This window comes from Lichenostomus cassidix, chromosome 1Ab (genome assembly GCF_008360975.1).
Source record: "Lichenostomus cassidix isolate B80296 chromosome 1Ab, HeHo_3.0, whole genome shotgun sequence".
Lineage (NCBI taxonomy): Eukaryota > Metazoa > Chordata > Aves > Passeriformes > Meliphagidae > Lichenostomus > Lichenostomus cassidix.
Genome location: NC_139481.1, coordinates 1,883,627 through 1,903,827, shown reverse-complemented (window position 1 = coordinate 1,903,827; position 20,201 = coordinate 1,883,627). Strand labels below are relative to the sequence as shown.

At 41.7% G+C, this 20,201-nt stretch overlaps 2 protein-coding genes across 23 annotated transcripts in view; one reads left to right on the top strand and one right to left on the bottom strand.

Annotated features, from left to right (window-relative positions):
* DCP1B (decapping mRNA 1B) overlaps positions 1–9,410 on the bottom strand; it is a 33,620-nt gene extending 24,210 nt beyond the window's left edge. Inside the window, exons 1-3 of the mRNA XM_085049357.1 lie at positions 9,240–9,410; positions 8,412–8,452; positions 7,618–7,745 (exon numbers count right to left, since the gene is read on the bottom strand). Coding sequence (XP_084905483.1) covers positions 7,618–7,745; positions 8,412–8,452; positions 9,240–9,374 — 304 coding nt within the window. The 5' untranslated portion in view covers positions 9,375–9,410. The remainder of the gene's footprint in view (positions 1–7,617; positions 7,746–8,411; positions 8,453–9,239) is intronic.
* CACNA1C (calcium voltage-gated channel subunit alpha1 C) overlaps positions 1,489–20,201 on the top strand; it is a 357,538-nt gene continuing 338,825 nt past the window's right edge. For 11 of the 22 annotated variants that reach the window (XM_085049355.1, XM_085049346.1, XM_085049349.1 and 8 more), the window contains exon 1: positions 1,490–2,059. In XM_085049355.1, the coding sequence (XP_084905481.1) occupies positions 1,930–2,059 (130 nt within the window). In that variant the 5' untranslated portion in view covers positions 1,490–1,929. Of the gene's footprint in view, positions 2,060–20,201 lie in introns of all 22 variants that reach the window. The other 11 variants (XM_085049354.1, XM_085049351.1, XM_085049345.1 and 8 more) reach the window with 2 other exon arrangements.

Below are 20,201 nucleotides of genomic sequence, written 5' to 3'. Positions count from 1 at the left end.
ACTGGGAGGTACCCTGCAACTTTGAACCCCTGATTATAGACTAGAGATATAGTTACATTTAAATAAAAACTTGGGATTTTTGCACTGGATTATTTTCATGGCAGCAGCTGTATTATTGTCACACAAAATAAAAATGCGTATTTCATTTTGCTTCAGAAGTCAGCAGTGTTTTAGTAGCTCATGCATAATCCTTTAAGAATAAAACTTAGCAGTAATCATCATTTGCTTCCTCAGTCTCTCCCTTCCTTCAGCTTTTGACTCTCCCATTGCAAATCTGATCATCTACTTTGCTTTCTGTTAAAGTGTTAGAGAAATATTCGTGTAAGACAAACCAGAAAAAAAAACAACAGATAACAATAAAAAGAAAGCGGCAAAACCCTGCAGGAAGACATATCATACCTCACATAAAAATCCAATGTTATTTCTCTCCTTTTACTAATTATTATGAAATTTCATGAACTTCTTAATTGAGAGATGCTACCCATTCCTCTACAGAGGATTTAACACTGTTATTGAGGAAAAAATACTGAAATTTGACCGAGAGGCAGTTTGTTTGACAGAGACAAAAGAATTGGTACAGCTCATCAAACAGAGTCCATATCCTGTCTAACAATGGCCAACACCAGATGATTCACAGGAAGAATCTTTAGTCCCTTTATTGTTGACTTCTGACCTGCAGCATGTGTCTTACATCGCTTACTTTTTTCCTCCCTGGCTGCAGAATCTCTGGCTGGTTTTATTCATGTCAATAACATCTCTGTTACGCAAAGGGATTACTAAAACAGGCTCCAAAAGACCTAGGCATGAGCATGTCCAAAACAATGAAGCTAGCAGGAAAAACCCACCGGGGTATTTGTTCAGATTGATTTTAAGCAATGCATTATCAGATGAAGACTTTATATTTTATTAAAGGAAGCTCTGCTGCAAACCCAACAGCTGGGCTGCAGCCCCAGTCAGGAGAGCAGAGCAGGCAGCAGGCTTTGAGCCCAGTGCTGTTCCTCATTTGGATGCCAGTTAAGACAAAAAAGCAACGCTGCCTTTGCAGCCTGAGTGGAATTCCACTGGAGCACTTGCACCCTGGTTCTGTATATAACACATTCCTTGTCCTTTAAAGGGTATGCTATCTTACACTTGGGAAGGGTTTCTTTCCTTTTCCCTCCTGTAATTGAAAAGTATTCTTTACTGCCGATTTAAGGCTTGTTTTGACAAAGAGAGTGCTGATGAGGCACTCAAGAGCTTGTATTAAATCAAAGTTAGACAGAAGTGAGCAGCTTGTATATGTGCTGTGGGATACACTTGCTCACATATTTATCTTCCATGTTTTGAGAGAAGGTTACAAATATTTTTATATATATACACACATATAAAAGAGTGTGAGTAAGCAAGCTCACATTCCAAGAGACGTTTTCTGCCTATGTCAGGAGTGTAGTCCACCCTCTGCTAAGCAAACCTATTTTTTTCCAGCACAAGAGGATATTATCAGAGGAGGCAGTGTGGATATACAGAAACCAGAGATGGTCATGGCTCGCTGAGGTGATGAGCTGACGGGTGGATGGCGCCCATTATCTTCACTCCTCAATCCAAGTTTTCCTGAAAAACGGACAGGGGGAGGAGGAGGCTCCAGCTGAGGGTGAGGCACAGAGGACAAGCAAAGGATTAGAAGTGAGGAGCAAGAAAAGGAAGTCTAATGCAAGAGATATTGCAAAAGTTTCCAAGAGCTACAGAATAGTTTATAGATTAGAAGACTAAAGTGTGTGCCACGTCCTGAAGATCCAGCAATTGAAAACAATATTCAGGGTTTAACTTCTTTACAAGGCTATTACATAAAATAACTCTGAAGCAAGAAAATTAACCAAGAGGAATGTGCCTCTGCTACCTATAGAAAATACACTCAGGTCCAGCTGCTTCAACGCTGTTTGGAATTTTAAAATGTTTCAAGCTTTGGTTCGGCAAGCCTATCAGCCCCTCAGCAGCCACCAGGCAGGGGAAGCTGACACCAAGTACAAGGGGAAATTGGTGCATGAAACTCAGCTGAACTGCTTCTACATCAAACCTGGAGGTAAGACAACATCACCACTTGTGTGCACTGAAACTGTCCTGGTAGCTGCCATGAGTGTTGCCTCCCTGTTTAAACAGAGCAATCTGTGTTGTGGATGAGGCTAAACTAATGCCTCCCAGCAGTATTTGGTGATAATGTACTGGGAAGCCCTGAATGTGTGATCACAGCACCACGGGATTTAGATAATTCTGGTAATTCTCACATCTGTGGAGTGAAGTAGATGGATGGCTTCTCTTGGTTATATATTGTATTTTGAGCATCTAATGAACATTGCTTTCCTACCTCCACTGTGATGTAATTTAAAAAAGGAATGCAAATGTAAGGAAAAAGAAATGAAAGTAATTTTTTTGTAGACAAAGAGGCTAAGAAGTTTAAAGCATATGAAAGCTGGAAATACTAAATACATGTGTGCGTATGTGAAGGGATTAAGCTGCAAAGGCGGTTACACAAGGGATTTGTGCAGAGTAACCTGCTCTGCAATATCCCCCTTGGCTGGAGAAATATGGAGGCACTCATTACATATTTCCCCTGACCCTGAAACACCTACCCTTTCGTGCTATACAAGGAGGTATGTGTGAAGCAGAGGGTATCCAGGTAGAGTCACATGAAAATAACCCCTCTGAAAAAAAAGAATTCTCTGTTCCAAGCCAAACCCTTGAGCATTGCTGCATCATATGCCTATCTTATCTTGCAAAGACGTCAGGAATGCCCAGCGCTGGCACTGCTCTCTCCCCACTGCAGCTCCAGACAAGCTAATTTGTTGCTTACATGCTGACATCCATAAATGGGAAACTAAGACTGAGTCTAGCAGATAGATGCAGTATTACCCTCCTGCCATTCCATACAGAAACTCATCCACAAAGGTGGGATGTTTGATACATGCTTCTAAGTCTATTCCATATCGTTTTCCTGCTGATTTGTTTGTCCAAGCAGAGATGCAGCTCTACCATGTACAAAATAATTACCAGCCATCAAAAAAACCACACAGCTTTTTTATCTGTTTGCCCTCATGTGGCAAATAGTTACTCTGACTTCCAGATTGGGCTGAAAGTGAAAATCTACATTAGGATTACTGAATTTCTTTTCCTTAATTTTTTTCTTAAGCACCTTCAACACTCAACAGAAAGACATCCTTAGAGCAAAAAGATGGCTGCAGTCATCAGTGACAGCTGCAAAAAGCCACTTCACAAATGAAAACCATGCCAAACCGGTTGCTTTGCACACCCAAAAGCTTCCACAATTGGCACCAAATCCTCAGGCTAGGAAAGGTGAGGAAGAAACAAGTAAAACTTGCTTTTTAGAAAGAATAGAAATATCTGTGCTGAGTTGGGTGGCGTGACAGGGGACATGGTGTTACGCATCAAAAATTAAAATTTAAGGCCTTCAGAAGTGTTGTCTGCAAATTCCACTGAAAAACATAAATTAATATTTAGTTTAAAGGAAAATATGAATAATAAGGCAGCCCTGGAAAAACTAAATTTAGAAATACGAGTACAAACAATTCTGGTTTAAAAACAAAGAACAAAGAGGAATTTGGCAGTTCCTCTTCCTTTTTTTTTAATGAACCATAAAAACCAAAATCATAAAACATTTACTCTCCACAATACACAGAAAACCCCCCAAACACCTTAAAGCTGGATTAACTTGCACCTGCTAATCCTAGAATCACAATAATAATTTAGTTAGGTTAGTTCACTTAGTCCAGCCTCCTGCTCAGAACAGCTTCAGTAAGAAAGACACTTTGGGAAAGGAGAAATCATGACCAGCTACAAGCTTCCACAAAAAACTATATTCTATGGCACTTTTTCAGTTAATTTATTTTTAATTAATTTCTCTGTTCCCTTCCCTACATTAAAAATCCATTCCTCCTTCCATAGATTTAAGCAGGTTTTAGTTACAGGTTTCAAAATCTGTAGTTTGTGCACTCCAGAACAGGCAAGCTGAATAACCACCAGACTGCAAAATGGTAATTCCTGATCTTAAAACCCCAAAATTTTCCCTTGGGCAGCACTGCTGCATGTCCAACCATCCCTGGCTGCAGTATTAACTTATGCCATCAAATGATATTTTTCTCTCTCAGCAGGCAGGCATTAAAGATCTTCAGGTATCCCTGAAAATTAAAATGAGACAGAAAGCACAAAAATCTAATATATATATGCACATATTTGATGGTTTTAGTGATAGAAATGTAAATTGGTATCTACACTGTTTCCAAGGGGCAGTTTAATATTTTTCTTGACATTCTGAAGTAATTTTTACCATTTTCTAAGCACATTATAGTCATGGGTTAGTTGAAGTACAGACCACAAAGGGAGGAACTACATGGGAAATGTAGTAGAAAATTAGTAATGCCTTTATCTATGCTTTTATAAACTGGTTTATGAGCAGATAATTTCTGAGTGTAGCACAAGGAAGTCAATAAACTGAGTGCCAGAGGCCACCTTGCATGAAAAAAAATGTATCACCACTATGAACCTGATAAATAAGAGGCAGTAAAAAACTTGCTTCTCTCAAGAAAATCTGCAGGTGACAAACTATAAAACAGTTAAGTTGAAGAGAAACTTAAACAGGTTTAAAAAAATGCATGCAACATGACAAAGCTCATTCTGCATGGTTGGTTTTCTAGGCTTAGAATTAACTCTTATGAAAACATTAATTGTTTTCAGCATGTATGTTTTCTTTGGAAAATTTAAAAAAGGAAAATAATGCCTAAGCTTAAGAGTGTTAGCATTCCAACACTCTCAGAAAAACTGAGGTTTCACTTGAAGGTCAGGAAAATCCAGGGGAAGACAATCATGACCTCTGCTGTTGTTCTGTCTTGCTGGATACACGATGAATTTTTAAAATGCTGATCAAAGGAGAGAAACTAGAATGGAGAGGAGAGATTTGTTTGTATCTCTGAGACAAGAGTGTCTCCAAGGACAGAACCTCAGGTAAACCACAATCATTTGTATTCTGAACAAACAGCAGTACTCAGTCCAGGCAGACTTTTTAAAAAGAGCTTTAACCAACTCTGTTAAGCAAAAAAAAAAATCAGGCTGAGAAGAATACACCCCCAAAAAGGGCAAAGCCCTTCTGCAAAAAAACTGAATTTCTACAGTCTGAATTTACACTTTTGTTCCAAACTGACAAACACTTTTTGAAGAGTTTTAAACTACAGAAATATTTTCTTCAACAAAACATGCAGGTTTTGTAGCAGAACAGAATAATAATTCTGCAAACAAACTTAGCCTTGAAAAAAAATGGTTTTAAATTATTCAGTTGTGACAAAACCACTGCATTTTGCTTAATGATGCACAGAATCCAAGAATGAAAAATAAAAGTTTGAGGAAAATATACCCCATTATATTTTCCTAAATATTTTACAATCACTTGCCCCCATGCATATATTTGGAAAATTTTTCATACATAATTATGAACTACAGGGGAAGAAAAAAAAACAAACCCACAAAACACAGATGAAACCCAAAAAATTTCCTTAGACAGCTGGCAAACTCCCCTCTCCCTGCTATCCCATTATCTTTGCAGTGCAGGAATCTGGGAAATTAATAAAAAATCTTCAGGGTTCTGATAGCCATATGGTGGCAGGTTAAATTAAAAAACTGAAACAAGGGTGAGGTTATGTACACAGCATGTGTGTCTGGACAGCTTTGCCAAAACCAGGCGTGTCTGCTCTGCTTTTGCACCTCTTGAGAACCTCTGCAAAAGCCCAAATTCAGCAGACACATCTGTCCAGAAGTTTTCCCTCCTTAGGGAATCATGATCAAAGCCCTTGCTTCAAATGTGGCACAGAAGTGAAAAGTAACTTCTGTGTCCAAATGGGTACAGAAACTGTCAGAGAGAGAACACTGGCTGACGTGTCACACCATTTCTTTCTCCACTCAATATAGCAGAAAAGCACCCAATTAACCTGTATCAGATCACTGTCACAATTAGCATACTATTTTAAGGTAGGATCTTGTGTTCTTGGCAGCTGAAATGCTCAAGGTGAAGCCAGCTCTGAGATAAGCAATTTAATATTCCCCAAATTCTTTGTTTCCTATAAGCATGGAAAGCAGGATTCAGTGATGAAAAGGTAAACAAGTCAAATCAGGAAATAATTCCCTGACCCAGCACAGACATAGGCACTGGGTACAATACAGATTGGGGAATAGCTGTGATTATTATAGAGCTGATCAGTGCTAAAGAGAGAAAATTAAGGTAATTAAATCAATAATTTAGTATGATGTATTTCTTCTGAACTGTCTCATATTAATCAGTATCAAGGCTTAAGCAGCATCAAGGCTCTAAACATTGGTTTTCACAATATCACCAAACACTAATGAACAGAGTAGTAATTATGTAGTTTAGTCAAATACAGAACCCATGAAATTTTAAAAAATCTTTAAAAATGTTACAACATCTAAACAAAATCAGAACTGCTGTCTTGCTCTGAGAAAGAAAGCATCTAAAATTGCAGTTAACTATGTAAGTTTAAAGGTCACATTGAAAATTGTCTGTTCAATCCATAAACCTTCTGTTCCTTGGTGGACAAAGATTTCTGCTGGCATTAAAAACTGTAATCTGAGCTTCCCTCCTGGCTTTGAAATGAGTAACCCCAGCTCTGGCCTAACAGATTTCCCAAATGAAACTTTTCTGTGAAATAATGGATCAGTGCAAACATTAACTGGCATGGATCCTAAATCCAGCCTGAAAGGTCCTGGGGTTAGACTGAAAGTGTCTCCAACATGGTGTTCAGACAATATTTCAACTTAAGATTGGATCATGTGAAACAATAGAAAAAATATGAAAAAAAAAAATAAAGTGAGATGAAACATGCCTTTTCTTATTTTAAGCATTTCTAAAATTTTTATTTGTTGTGCATAATTTTGGAAAATATTTCCTATTGTAATCATAAACTGGATGCAAAGCAAGCTTTACAAAAGGACAGCTATTACATGACAAAATGTTGTTGGACTTGTCCAGTACACAAGTACCACCTTTGCTGCCAAGAGGATTTATTTTAGACTGGGTGACACAACCAGCCATAGATATTCAGCTGTACTGAAATGGATTTGGAATATTGGAAAAAACAAAACAATGGGCAGGGCCAGCAATTAGAAAAACAGAGGAAATTGTTAGTTTTGGTAAATCTAATAAGAAGACGTGTATGAAAAACAGCATAAGAAGTCACCAAGTCAAACAACAAGTTAGAAAGAGACAATTTGTTTCCAGATCCTGTTAAGTATTGCTGCCAAACTGTCCACTGCTCTGCCAAGTAAACAGCTATTACTGAGTACTCCTTGTTAGTATCTGAAAGCAGGAGATAAAAATAATATTACAGCATAATGGTCTAAACCCCCCGGTTTTGTATGAAAACTTCATTTAATAAGGAATAAGCCTCAAGCCTTAGTTTTGCAAGAAAACTATAAAGACAAGTTGTAAATGAAGCACAAGAGCAGGAAAATATTCATATAGAAAATCCAAGAGGCTATTCAGGACTGTGTTTGGATGTGAAAACAAGAACAGACTGAAGAGAACCTGACTGCAGTGTTTAACCCAACGTGTCACATACTTACATCTGGCATTTCTGTAGAGCAGGAAAGGATCCTGGAGCTGGAAATCAAGGTCTTTAGTAATAGGTTCTGTTCGATTTTCCATGCTCAGCCTGTTCATGATTGTGAAGCCATGCCTTGGAGAGGCAGATCTGAAAATGAACAAGTAGAAATCCCATCAAGTCGAGGAAAAAGGAAATCACTAGTATTTCTTTGTTGTATAGTGCTCCAAATTTATTATTTATTTCTAAGAGATGCTACAAGGATCTGATTTTGTTGCCAAGGAAATGACACTTGACTCTTGCAGTTTCATTAATCCTTTTAATTATGGCAAAGCCCTATATTACGTGTGAGAAATAAACAGACAACCAGAGTTGCTGCTAAAAGAAAGCATTAAAACCATCCAAAATGTTGGATGAAACATACATGAAAAACGAACAGACACAAGTAGTATGAAAGTTCCCTAAGCAGGGAACACAATATTTTTTAAGTTCTGCTATTCCCTTACTTTAAGGGATATCATTATTTATTTCACTGTTTTTTGTTCAGACACTTTAAAACTGTAAGTCCTATTTAAACCAACACAAAAGATTTTTACAATTTACTCATACAGAGACTTCAATCACATTTGGAAGTCGTATCAAAATACAAAGTAATGTCTCCTTCCCAGTGTTTTCCTTCCCACATTTGCTCCTGCCAGTTTCAGTTTCTTTTCACCCTCGAGGAAGGAGGAGCACTTCACTCAGCCATGCTCCATCCCAGCCAGCTTTCCCAAATCCACAGGTTTCACCTGTGCATTTAAAAGGTGCTGTGCTCACCTCGTGTAAACAAACAGTGTTCCCTCCACATCAGTCTTCTCCTGAAGAAAAGCAACATTGAGAAAGTTGAGAATAGGGCAGTGTTTTGCTCACCATCAGCAAGCCAAGAACCACCAGCAAGGAGCCTGAAGGGTCTATTACTAAATCATCCTACAACAATGCTTTTAGCACTGCCAACTCCACCATTCTTATAGGTGTTTGGGTTACGTTATAGGTGTTTGAAGGGAACAAGAGTGCCTGAGGGCCCATTCTCCCATTGCCTTGCATTAAACCCCAGGCCTTTGTTCAGCTCCACAACCCTGGATTAAACCCCAGTCTTTCATGGCCTCAGGCCCGGATTAGACCCCAAACTCCCACAGCCTCAGACTAAACTCCAGTCCCCACAGGCCCGCGTTACACCCCAGCCTACACCACGCCAGGTTCAACCCCAGCCTCCACGGCCCGACTTTAAACCCTTCTCCCCACAGCTCCAGGCTCAACCCCACCCTCACAGCCCTGCCGCACACGGCAGAACTCCTTCATCCCTGCAGCCTTGCAGAGGCCGTCGGCCCGCTCCTCAGCGCCCCTCGAGCGGGGTGCTGACACACTGCCGAGGGGCGCGGGGCACACCGAGCACAGGGCCGGGAGCACACCGAGCAGCACACCGAGCCCAGGGCCGGGAGCACACCGAGCACAGCACCGAGCACAGGGCCGGGAGCACACCGCGCCCTTCCCGCCCTCACACCTCCGCCATGCCGGGGGGCGGGGCGTGCTGAGGGGCGGGGCGTGTCCCCCCTTAGCCCCACCCCCGAGGCGCGGTGGGCGGGGCGGGCGGGCGCGCGCACGTACCCACTGGCTGGCGCGGTGCCCGAAGGTGTAGAGCGCCACCTGGCTGGCCACGTCCACGATGCCGCTGATGTAGGGGTCGTGCTGCCGCAGCGCCGCCAGGCTGATGTCCAGCCCCCGGCCCAGCGCCGCCGCCATCTTGCGCCCGCCCGCCAGCCGCGACCAATCCACCGCCGAGCCGCGGCGGGGCGGCTGCCGCCAGAGTGCAGGCGGCGCAATCGAGCGCCGAGCGCCGCCCGCTGAGGATGGCGAGGGGCGGGCTGGGGACAGGGACAGGGACAGGGACAGGGACAGGGACAGGGACAGGGACAGGGACAGGGCTGACCGGGGACAGGGCGGGGTGGGGAGAGTTGCGGAGCCCGCAGGTGGACACTGTGGCACAGGGACACGCCGTCCCACACGCCAGACTGTGTGCCGGGCTGAGCCTGGGGGCTTCAGACCCGCCCTGTCCTCCTGGGAGTGCTGCGGGGCTCCTTCAGCCCTCATGAGGGGAGACGGCGGGAGCTGGGCCTGTTTGGGCCAGGAGAGAGAGAAGGCTGAGGGGATCTCCTCAATACATACCAATACCAACAAGGCAGGGAGCTGGGCCTGTTTGGGCCAGGAGAGAAGGCTGAGGGGATCTCCTCGATACATACAGATGTCCCCAAGGCAGGTGCCAAGAGGAGACTGCCAGACTTAGCAGTGCCCAGCGACAGGGCGAGGAGCAATGGAAACAAACAAACAAAAGCACGAGTTTCACCTCAGCGTGAGGAAGAACTTGACACTGAGGGTGGCAGAGCAGCTGTCCGAGGAGTCTCTCTGGAGACATTCCGAACTTACCTAGAGGCATTCCTGTGTCACCTGCTCCAGGTGACCCTGCCCGGGCAGGGCTTGGATGCTCCAACCCGAGCGATTCTGTGACTGAGGGGTGCTCTGTGTCCCTGCAGAGAGCGGGACGGGGCAAACCCAGCCCGTGTGGCTGTATCCACAGCATCCACAGTATCCACAGGTATCAACAGGATCCACAGCATCCACAGCATCCACAGTATCCACAGCATCCACAGTATCCACAGGTATCCGCAGCATCCACAGCATCCACAGTATCCACAGGTATCCACAGCATCCACAGGTATTCACAGGTATCCACAGATATCCGTGAGCACTGTGTGCTGCCCGTGGCCTCAGCCCAGCCCCAGCAGCGGGACAGGGAGAGGATCAGGTTCAGATCTCTGAGCACACAGTCTGTTTGCTGCCACACTCACACACTCCTGCACTGAGCCCAAGGGAGCAGCATTGCAACCCAAACCATCACACAACCCTCGTGTGGATATATATACACACACACACACATATATATATATACACTAATACGTGCGACAAGCAGCTAAAACCTAAACAAGCATACTAGAATATGGAGTTACACAAACAGCAAGCAACAGATGGACAAGAGCAAGGACTGAGTTGCCACATTTTCCCGTCAGACGCACATATTTATTATTAATCTATTGCTACCAACAGTTTACAGCAAATACAGGAGCATTGTGAGGCATGCAGATATGCTCAGTGCATACTTAAATCAAAAAGATTTGCTTAACCTTTCTGCCTGAACCCCTTGCAAGAGGAAACTATTTTTACTTCATCACCTCAGACTGTTGTAGCAGTTCTGGAAGGAGTTACCACCTTTCCTAGACAGAAGCAGTAGGGTGGTATATTTACTTCCAGAGAACAGGATACCCTAGAAGAAGCAAAGGCAAAGGTAGTGGATGCTGTCTTAATTGTTTGCAATATTGTAGTACTTACAAAAAAGATGCCCTGCTTGCTTTTGCCTCTTTTCCTTTTTTTTTTAAATTTTTTTTTGGTGATGGTTGGGTGGGGTGCATATTGCAAAAAGTCCTGTAAGAGGAGGAGTCTACCATAGAAATTGTGTTTGAAATGCTGATTATTTGAATTTTTAAAGTTCCTGTTACTGGGTTGGAGAAGGCAGTGTACAGATTGTAGAAGATACATTGCAGCCCATCTGGATAAAAATGTTTGGGGCAGAAATAAGGTGCCTTTCAGTTGTTACAACTTAGCTCGTTTCTGTTGTTGCCTCTTTTGTGAGCCCCAGCAGCGAGCAATACTGGAAGCTTTGCACTTCTGTTGTGTCAGAGGCAGACTTGTCAAGTTTTGTAACTGCTTTTTACTACCTCCCACCCAGACCCTGTGCCCCTTTCCACACAGCTGGACAGACAGTTCCCTAACATTCTCTTTTGAGTCAGCAAACCTTCTGATCGGGCCTTTTTATGTTTTCTGTTGCACTCTGAGGTACCTTCAGCTGATTCTAGCTGTTTTCCTGTATAAATGGGATGTAATTGCTCCTTCCATTTAGCCTGAAGTAAATATACTTAATAAAGCCATTAGTTCTGCCCTGCATTATGGGATCACTTGATAATAGACTAAAAATTTTCCAGTGAAACAAAACGCTGTTAAGAAGAAAAACACTGTGAATTCTCACTGCATCTTAAAACTTAAGGATGTTTTAGCAAAAATGTCACAGCTTAAAAACACTGATTCTTTAAACTGTGGTTCTTTTCTTACATTCAGTAATCCAGTAGTTCATAATAACTATAAACTCAAATCTGAATGATTTTGCTGTAATTTTGTTTATGAAACAAAGTAATTTTCTAGCTTTCAAAATGTCATAATTTCATGAAGATGCAATTAGAATGTCACTTTTTTTTGTCTTCTACCTACCTGGATACTATTCTGTTAAAAAAAAAAACAAACCAAACCACATCTCTGCTTTTGACATGGTATGAAAAGGATTTTGTGTACGTAATATTCAGACCAATTTAAGGCAAAATCCATGCAGCATGACCTTTTGAAGGTCTCCTTTAGTAACAAGCATGGAGATGGTTAGGCCAAACCTTTCCTAAAGGTTCTTCAAGCAGCTATTAAACCTTCCCATTCAAGAATGTGTGACACTTGTAAAGATTCAGGCATGCTTCCTGCAGCAAATTATTGACCCTGAGCGTGTGATTTTCTGTGGATGTATTTGGTGAGCATATCTGCAAACCCTGCCCCAAGTCCCAGGCATTCAGTGCTGCCCCTCTGTCCCCTTGGATCTGGCCTGGCACAGGTGTGTCTGTGGCCTCAGTGTGAACCAGACAGATGGGGGAAATGAACTGTGTGAGGAACAAGTGTTCCCAGCACTGCTGAGAGCACAGCCTCCCCTGGCCGCCTGCCTACCTGCCCACACTCACTCTTGCTCTGAGCTGCACCTTGTGCTCGTGAACAGCAGAAATCTCTTGGGCCACTGTAGTGTTAAGCACATCATTTGCCTCACTTCCTCTTCTGCAGCCCCTTTGGGGTTGTTACTGCATGGTAGTTGCCTTTTCCTTTTTATTCCTTCCCAAAGGCTGCCATCATTTTCTTCTCACTCTGCCTGGTAGCACCACTGCTGCCCCTGCTAGAGCAGAGAGTGCTGAGGCAGCACTAATAAGTTCCTCTTACTCCTCCAGGGCCACTTCAATAGCTTTGTGTGATGCCCTGCAGCATGCTGGTTTCCTGGGAGCAGCAGGTCGCCCTGGTGGAGCCAGGATGATCCAGCAATGCTCCAAATATTGCTGGGCATGTGCTTTCCACTCTGCCCCACGGTGCCTCTCCCCATGTGGGAATCAGTGCTTTGTGCTGCAGTCTGGCTGCATCTCCCCCAGCCTCCAACACTTCTACAGCTATACATTTGTGGGTATGATTCTGTCAGATCTCTGAATAAAATTCTAGATTTCATCCTCCAGTCTCTCTCTAATGCTGATAACGTTCCAAGCGTGCATTGTTGATTTTCCTGCTATAACAAAAACACTGTCAAAACTTACAGAAGGCTTTTTCCTCCTTCTTTATTTATTTAATGTAGCAGAATACACTGACTTCAGTAGCATTTCTCATAAGGTTTAACTTTGCAAATTCCTTTACTTCCACCCCCATTCTACTTTAATTACAGTTAAAAGTTAACACTAGATTTTATCATGTCTACGCTTTAAATGCAATTACTTGCAGCTTCCTGAAGAGTAAAAATATTTCATTTTTATTTTAAACATTCATTTTGGCCATTATTTGTGTCGCTTTAGGGTTTGTGGGTATGAGAAGAAAGGCCTGGGTAGAAAAAGGAGTTCAGATTTGTGTAACTATATCAGAAAATAAAACTTGGTAACATTTGAAGTGTTGCCCTTGGAAACAATGAGTGCAGTCTATCCCTGGTTTTTACAAGGGTTGGATTTGGGCAAAGGCACCTTCCATCAGTCAACCAATAGAAGATTTAAGCACTTTTGAATGGGATTTTGAAGTGGAAACTAAAGGTATTAGCACCACAAACCTCCAGTGAGTGTCTGAGTCTGGGTTTATTACAGTTGTGTGAATTTGTTTCCCTCGGTGGATTCTGAGAGCCGTGAAGGCATTTGGCTGTCCCTCTCCCACAATCTGATTTTGTCATTTTCTGGTGATGCTGCGCTGCTTCTTCTGTCAGATTAAATTTACAGGCGTATTACCTCGCCTGACAGAAACATGAACTGCATGGATTTTTCAAATGAAAGCTTCCATAAGCAGTAACAGGACAGGGTTTCTTTTTTTTTTTTTCCCATCTTATTTTTTGTGCTGGTTTGCCCAAATCTGTTAATTTTACTACCATCCAAAATTAATCTTACAATATTCAGCTGAACTTGTTTGTTATTTACAATGAAATTGCTGTGTCATTGAAGCACTAGTAAACCTACCAAGACTGTGTAAAGCTACATCAGGTTCAGGACATTTTTGTTGGGTGTTTTTGTTGTTTACTTTTGACTTGCTACCCAGATTTAAGGAAATATCCTTCTGCAACTGTTCTGCATGGCTTCTGAGGGAGTCCTGTTATTAAAAGATCAGATAATACAGCATTTCATGGTGCTCTCAGAATCACAGAGGGGTTCAGGTTGAAAGGAGCCTCTGAGGTCATGTTATTCAATGTAACAATAAAAGAGAGGTGAGGGTTGGAAGAAAACTACTGAGAATGTGGTGTCGTTGGCACAACACACAAGCATCCACTCTGGGGAGGTTGGATTCATGAATCACAGCTGATGGCATGAGGGGACAGAAGGAGCAGGAAGCTTGGGATGGAGAACAGGAGGCAGAGCTGAGGTGGAGCAAGGCTTGCTGTGGTAGAGTGGAAGGCAGGATTAGCATGCAGGCAGAACTGGAGGAGGTTTGCAGCCAGAATGAGACACCTGCTAGGAACAAAATGAAATGGAAAGGACAGGGTTGTGTAGGTCTCAGGGCAGGAAAATTCAGGTAGATTTTATAACTGGAAATAGAGTAAAAGGAGTGTTTTGATGGAAGGAAATGCAGAGCACAAGGATGGGTAAACAGCATGCTGTCATTAGCAGAACCTGTCCTTCCGCCACGACCATTTTTTAGATCACTTTAATTGCTGGTTGTGACGTGACCTGGATGGAAGTGGCTGCTGTTACAGCACAGAACCTATGCAGAGTCTCCCCTCACACAGCTCTGAGCATTAGGAAACCAGAAACAGCATCACATACATTTTCTGTCTCTTTGTCTCCGAGGGGTTTCTGGGGAATACAGACCAACAGACATTTTCTCTCGAGGAAGAAAGAGACACAGACGTAGCAATTGCAGGAGAAGTTGATTGACCATCAAGAAAAATGTTGTAATGACTGAGGAAGCATTTATGAAATGATAAATCCTGCTAGAAAGCATCTCTGTTTTCCCTACTACTTGGCAACTGTTGCCACAAGATGCAGAAGCCCTCTGTACAGTTCCAAGAGAGATGATGCAGTCTAACATTTTCAAATGTCTAAGTATCATTAACTCCAGCTGACAAATAGCAGTTACATTTTATCCTAAAAGTCATACTTATCCTAAAAGTATGTCAATAGAGACTGCGGTTTGAAATGTGGTTTAGGATACAGAGGGAGGAAAAGGCGTGGGGTACTATTTTTAACATTCTATCTTGGATATTGCTGTTTGCAAAAATTATATAAACCAAGCTGTTTTGTCTGAGCTTGAGGTAGTATATGCATGTGTGATTGTATGCAAAAAACACATAGGCTCAAAAGGAGAGAGTGGGTCATTTTACTTATCCCTAAAGGTTTCAAGCAATGAAATGATGTCAAGCTTTTCTGAAGTTTGATTTCCTCTTATCTGCATTAACTCCATCAGTGATGACTGTGTTTTCATTCAGTGTAAGTGAATAAGGTTGCCTGACTTATGGGTTTTTCCTTTCACATGGAAAATCCATCTTGCTATACTAGGAGAGAATGGTGACCACATTAGTTTTCTAGTTGCATTGATTCTGAGCTGTCCTGCAATACTGAGGAATATGATGTTTGTTCTGTGAATGAGAATATTGTAGTTAAACTGCTACAGTAACAGAGAAAAAAGATCCCAAATTTGCCTTTTCTATAACAGTGTTTCTGAACAGATCTTTGACTCAAACTAAAGTAGTAGCATCAGGAATGGAGATTCCACAGCACTTCTGGGCCACCTATTCCAGTGTTTTATTACCCTCAAAATAAAAATTATTTTCCTTTTGTCTAATTGGAATTTCCTCATTTATGACTTGTCTGCTGCCTCTCATCCTTTTGCTGTGCACCTCTAATAAGAGGGAATCACTGCTTCCCCCACCAGACTGAGCTGTGGGTCCATATGCTCACCAACTTTCCCTTTGCTGCTGATGTACTTACAGAGGCTCTTCTTTTTAATCTCTCCACTTTTCCAGCTGTGTTTGAGCTTTGGCATTGGCTTTCCATCTCTGTGTTCTTGAGCTGAGGTGGGAGTTCCCTGTTCATCCATGGCTTCCTGCCGTGCTGCCTTCACCCTGCCTGTCATCAGGACCTGTTCCTGTGCACTCCAAAGGGTCCATGAGGAACAGCCACATCTCCTTGGTCACTGAGCCCTGCAGGGCTGTCTTCTGTGGGATCCCCCACAGCTCATTCCTAAACAAACCGAAATGTAACCTGAATTCTGAAGTTGTGATTCCAATATTTCTCTTGCTCAACTCCTTCCAGGATGTTGAACTGCAGAATGTTGTGTTTGCTGCAGCCTAGGCTGCCCTTGACCTTCACATCGCCCACAGCTCTTCATCCTTTTTTATGAACACCAGGCTGAATGCCTCTCCTAGTCACCCTCTTGATAAGCTGCATCAAGAAATTGTCATCAACATATTAACATGATTATTCATGAGAAGGAATTGATTTCATGAAGTGTCTAGTTCCAAATTACAGACTAAAGAAGTTTGAATAAGTTTCCCAAACTACTGGGTAATTATCCAAACAGAACCATTTAAAGCTCTTCCACTCCTTGTATTAATAGGAACCACAATATTCCCATGCTGACTATGAGAGGAAAAATCAATATCAGCAAACGTACATTCATATTGATTTATCTTCCCTTTTGGTTTTCTAATTTAGTAAAGGCTACTAATGCAACATTACATAAAGATTCTCAGGAGAGTAAAAAGGCTAATAAGAGCAGGTATTGCTGCTTGTTCTGGGGAAGTGAACTGACTGTACTGTTCATAGTCAATTGTTGCCCAGTCTCTGATCCATGGACTTTTGAGCCATTGAGCCCAGAGAGCATTATTCCAGGGAAAAGGAGTAGAAAGAGGCATCAAGATAACTTTTGGGAATGCAGACCCAGCACACTGGTAGGATTTTTGAATGTCCTCAAATACATGTACAGAGCAGTTAGTAACCTTTGTGAAATTAGGTTAGAAAAGGGTTTTCAGGTCATGTCTGAGTTCTTAGGCATGTATTTGATTTTTAATATAGTATTTCATGTCCTGTATGAGGAAAAAGGAGTGCCTCATGAAAATGATCATTTTGTTTCAGTTACTCATTCTAAACAAAGCAAAGGGAAGCAAATGAAGGGAGGAAATATTTTGTATTATTTGAAATCTGAAGTTTATGATTGTCCAGGACACCAGCAAGTTGTCATATGGAGAAATGGGTCAGGTCTACACATATATATTACATCCTCAGAGATTAAATAAGGATGTGATATAGTACAAGATATTGCATGTTTCAACTGTTGTATAGCTCCCAAAACAAAACTTTTAATAAAAAAATACTCCTTCTTACATTACAAACATGGAAGTGCAACAGGTTATAGAATGGGAATGGCATTCTCTGTGCTCTTACTGTGCACCATCAATAGGCACAGGCTCACAATTGGAAGGATTCCACATGGTTAGGGGTTTTTTCCTCCCCTTTTTGAGGACAGGGTATTCATGAGGACACTGCCAAAAAGTAGGACATTTCTTTATCCTACAAAAGGACAAGGAAAACAACAGATTACTGAAAAATAAGACAGAATAATTGGGTCATTGAAGGTCTGGGCTCATAGAGGTATTTAGTGTCCCAGAAGAACAGCTGATAATCTGCAGCTGAAAAATCGTATTTTGAGGATGATTGTAAAAGTTGAGTTCTGTCTTCCAAGGCCCAAATTCCTAACTTTTTTTTTCAACTTTTATTGAATTCGGCCATCAAGGCATTTTATTAGAGAAATAAATGCAAGAACAGCCTTTGTCCCACTCTAATTGATGGAAAATTATTTTTTCTTAGTCACCTTCATTGGACCATCAACAAGTTGTTGCATATGAAGGAGGATGACAGCTTGGTTTGGTGCACCAGCTGACAGGGTGCCTGTCTCCAAATGGCCATGACATCATAGCTTGAAAAACTGTCTTCAGACTGCTCTTTCCCCATTGTCCATCAGCAAAGATTGTGACTCCTGCTGGGAGTTACAAGTGATCCCAGTGTGGTTCACTATAGAGATGTTCCTTTCTCCCAGAGGAAGGGATTTCACTGTCAATACAACCTCTTTACTCAGTCTTTTGGTTCCAGAGGTAGAGGAGATAAATCAATATCACTGAAGTAAGGTATTACAGGGGTTCTGGCAGAAAGCAGCACTTGAACATAATGTAAATATTATAATTCCATGGAAACAGAGCAGTGATGTTACTCACAGAGGCTTAATCCTTGTATCATTCACATAGCCTTTTGGATCTCATTTTCTTGGTAGGCATCTCCTGAAACACACACTTTCACCCCCAAATTTAAATACACAAAATGCTTTTCCTGCAAAGTTTATTAAACAATTGAAACACTTCTATTCATGGAGTTTCTCTTACCATTTGAAAACCAGCAGTAACTGATAGAAGTGTAGGTGATCAAACTCTTATGTCAGCCCAGGGGCTTCACCTGCTGGAGGGTGCAGAGATCCAGCTATGAACTTCCAGTTAGCTTCAAAGTTCAGTGCCTCTCGTGTTCTGGGGTGGTTCTGGCCCTATAGCTTGTTCTTTTTCCATACTGAGCATATGGAAACCACAATTCTTTTATGGAACTTTAACTTGACAAGATTCAAGTCATGTACATGAGAGAAGGCCTTGAAATCTGGGCAGTGTTGCTTGTCAGATTTGATCTGAAGCATTTATTACCCATTTTCATTGGGAATTTCTACTATGTGAACTTTGGAATATTGTAAGATAAAGCACTTCTTACCCTTCTTTTAAACATTACTAATTTTTTTTTTCTCGAGAAACTTGCAGAATAAATTCAACCTCCACCCTGAGACATTTCAATCCAAACAGTTAAAACTTTGTTATCAAAAACTGAAAAGAATGTCTTGTAGTGTTGCCTTGTACTTCTGTTGTGTTAAAGAGAGTTATTTATAAATGAAAATCAAACTACAGGGTACCATTTGTAACACTGTAGTTCATGTGGATTTTCAGTTCTTTCATTACAAGGTCTCAAATAACTTCACAAATACCTCAGTGAGATGCAGAAATACTATATTCATCTTATTTTTAAAGATAAATAGAGTGACAAAGGCTGCAATTGGTCTATGTGAGTGAAGAGGCAACATGCGTTTGAGGTTAGAGATGAAATAATTTACCAAGTCCTTCCTGTTAACCCTTGAAACTGCAGATTTAGGGAACACTTAGTAGTCCCATTTTTGTTTAGGACAGCTGCACTACTCACTGAAGTCAGTGTGGCTCTGTCACTTCAGTTCTTGGTTGCCAAGAAGTTTTCCCCACTTTGTTGGGGAGCACATGGCTCAGTTCACTCGGTGAGTGTATTTCAGTTCAGAGCTGATGATATTTTATGGAGAGAGGGGAGTGCAGTGTGCTGTTTGCTTTTTTGGGTAGCCTGTGGTACACACAGCTGCAGGTAAGTGGTACCCTCAGTCCTTCCTGGAATCAATTTGGACATTTATAAGAAACAAGGTGGTGGAGAACAACTTCACTCCCACCCTGCTGCACGTGTGTTTTCTGGTGGGAGAGGATTATTCAGTTGGTGATGCTTTCATGATGTGCACTGTAGTTTTTGGGTCCAGTTCTGCCAAATGTGTAGATGGTAGCAGGCCAAATGCAGCCTTTTACTTTTGTCTGCAAAGAGCTTAATTTGGTTCTGGCATTAGTTCTGATTGCTTAAAGTCACAAAGCAACTTTTTTTCCCTTTCTTTTAACCCTACACAAAGGAAACTGCAAAATAATTGAGCCAGAGCCTCTTGCAATGAAAAGATGATTAGCTTCTTGTGTTGATGTGTGTTCTGATGTGAACCAATCTATTCTGCCTGTTTTGTGTTCCTGGGGATGCAGTATTTTTATGTGGAACTTGCAAAAGCAGACACAGATCACTGATGTTTATTAGTGACCTTGCCTTGTCCTCTGAATTATGGGCACTCTGCTTTGAACATGGGGAAATGCTACTAGCAGTCATTATGTGCATGTTAGGGTTTTTTGTAGTTGTTTAACCTCTCCAAGGCCCTGCTGCAATTCTAGATGTAAAAAAGGAGAAACTGAATTATGGGTGTTTAAAGCTGAAATATTTATAGAAGCAGTTTTTTATTTAAAAATAGCACTTGTGCCTGAGAAGATCAGATGTACCACTTCAGTATGAAAAGCCAAACCAGATTTTAGTTCATATTGTTAATAGAAATTGCATGGAATTTGAT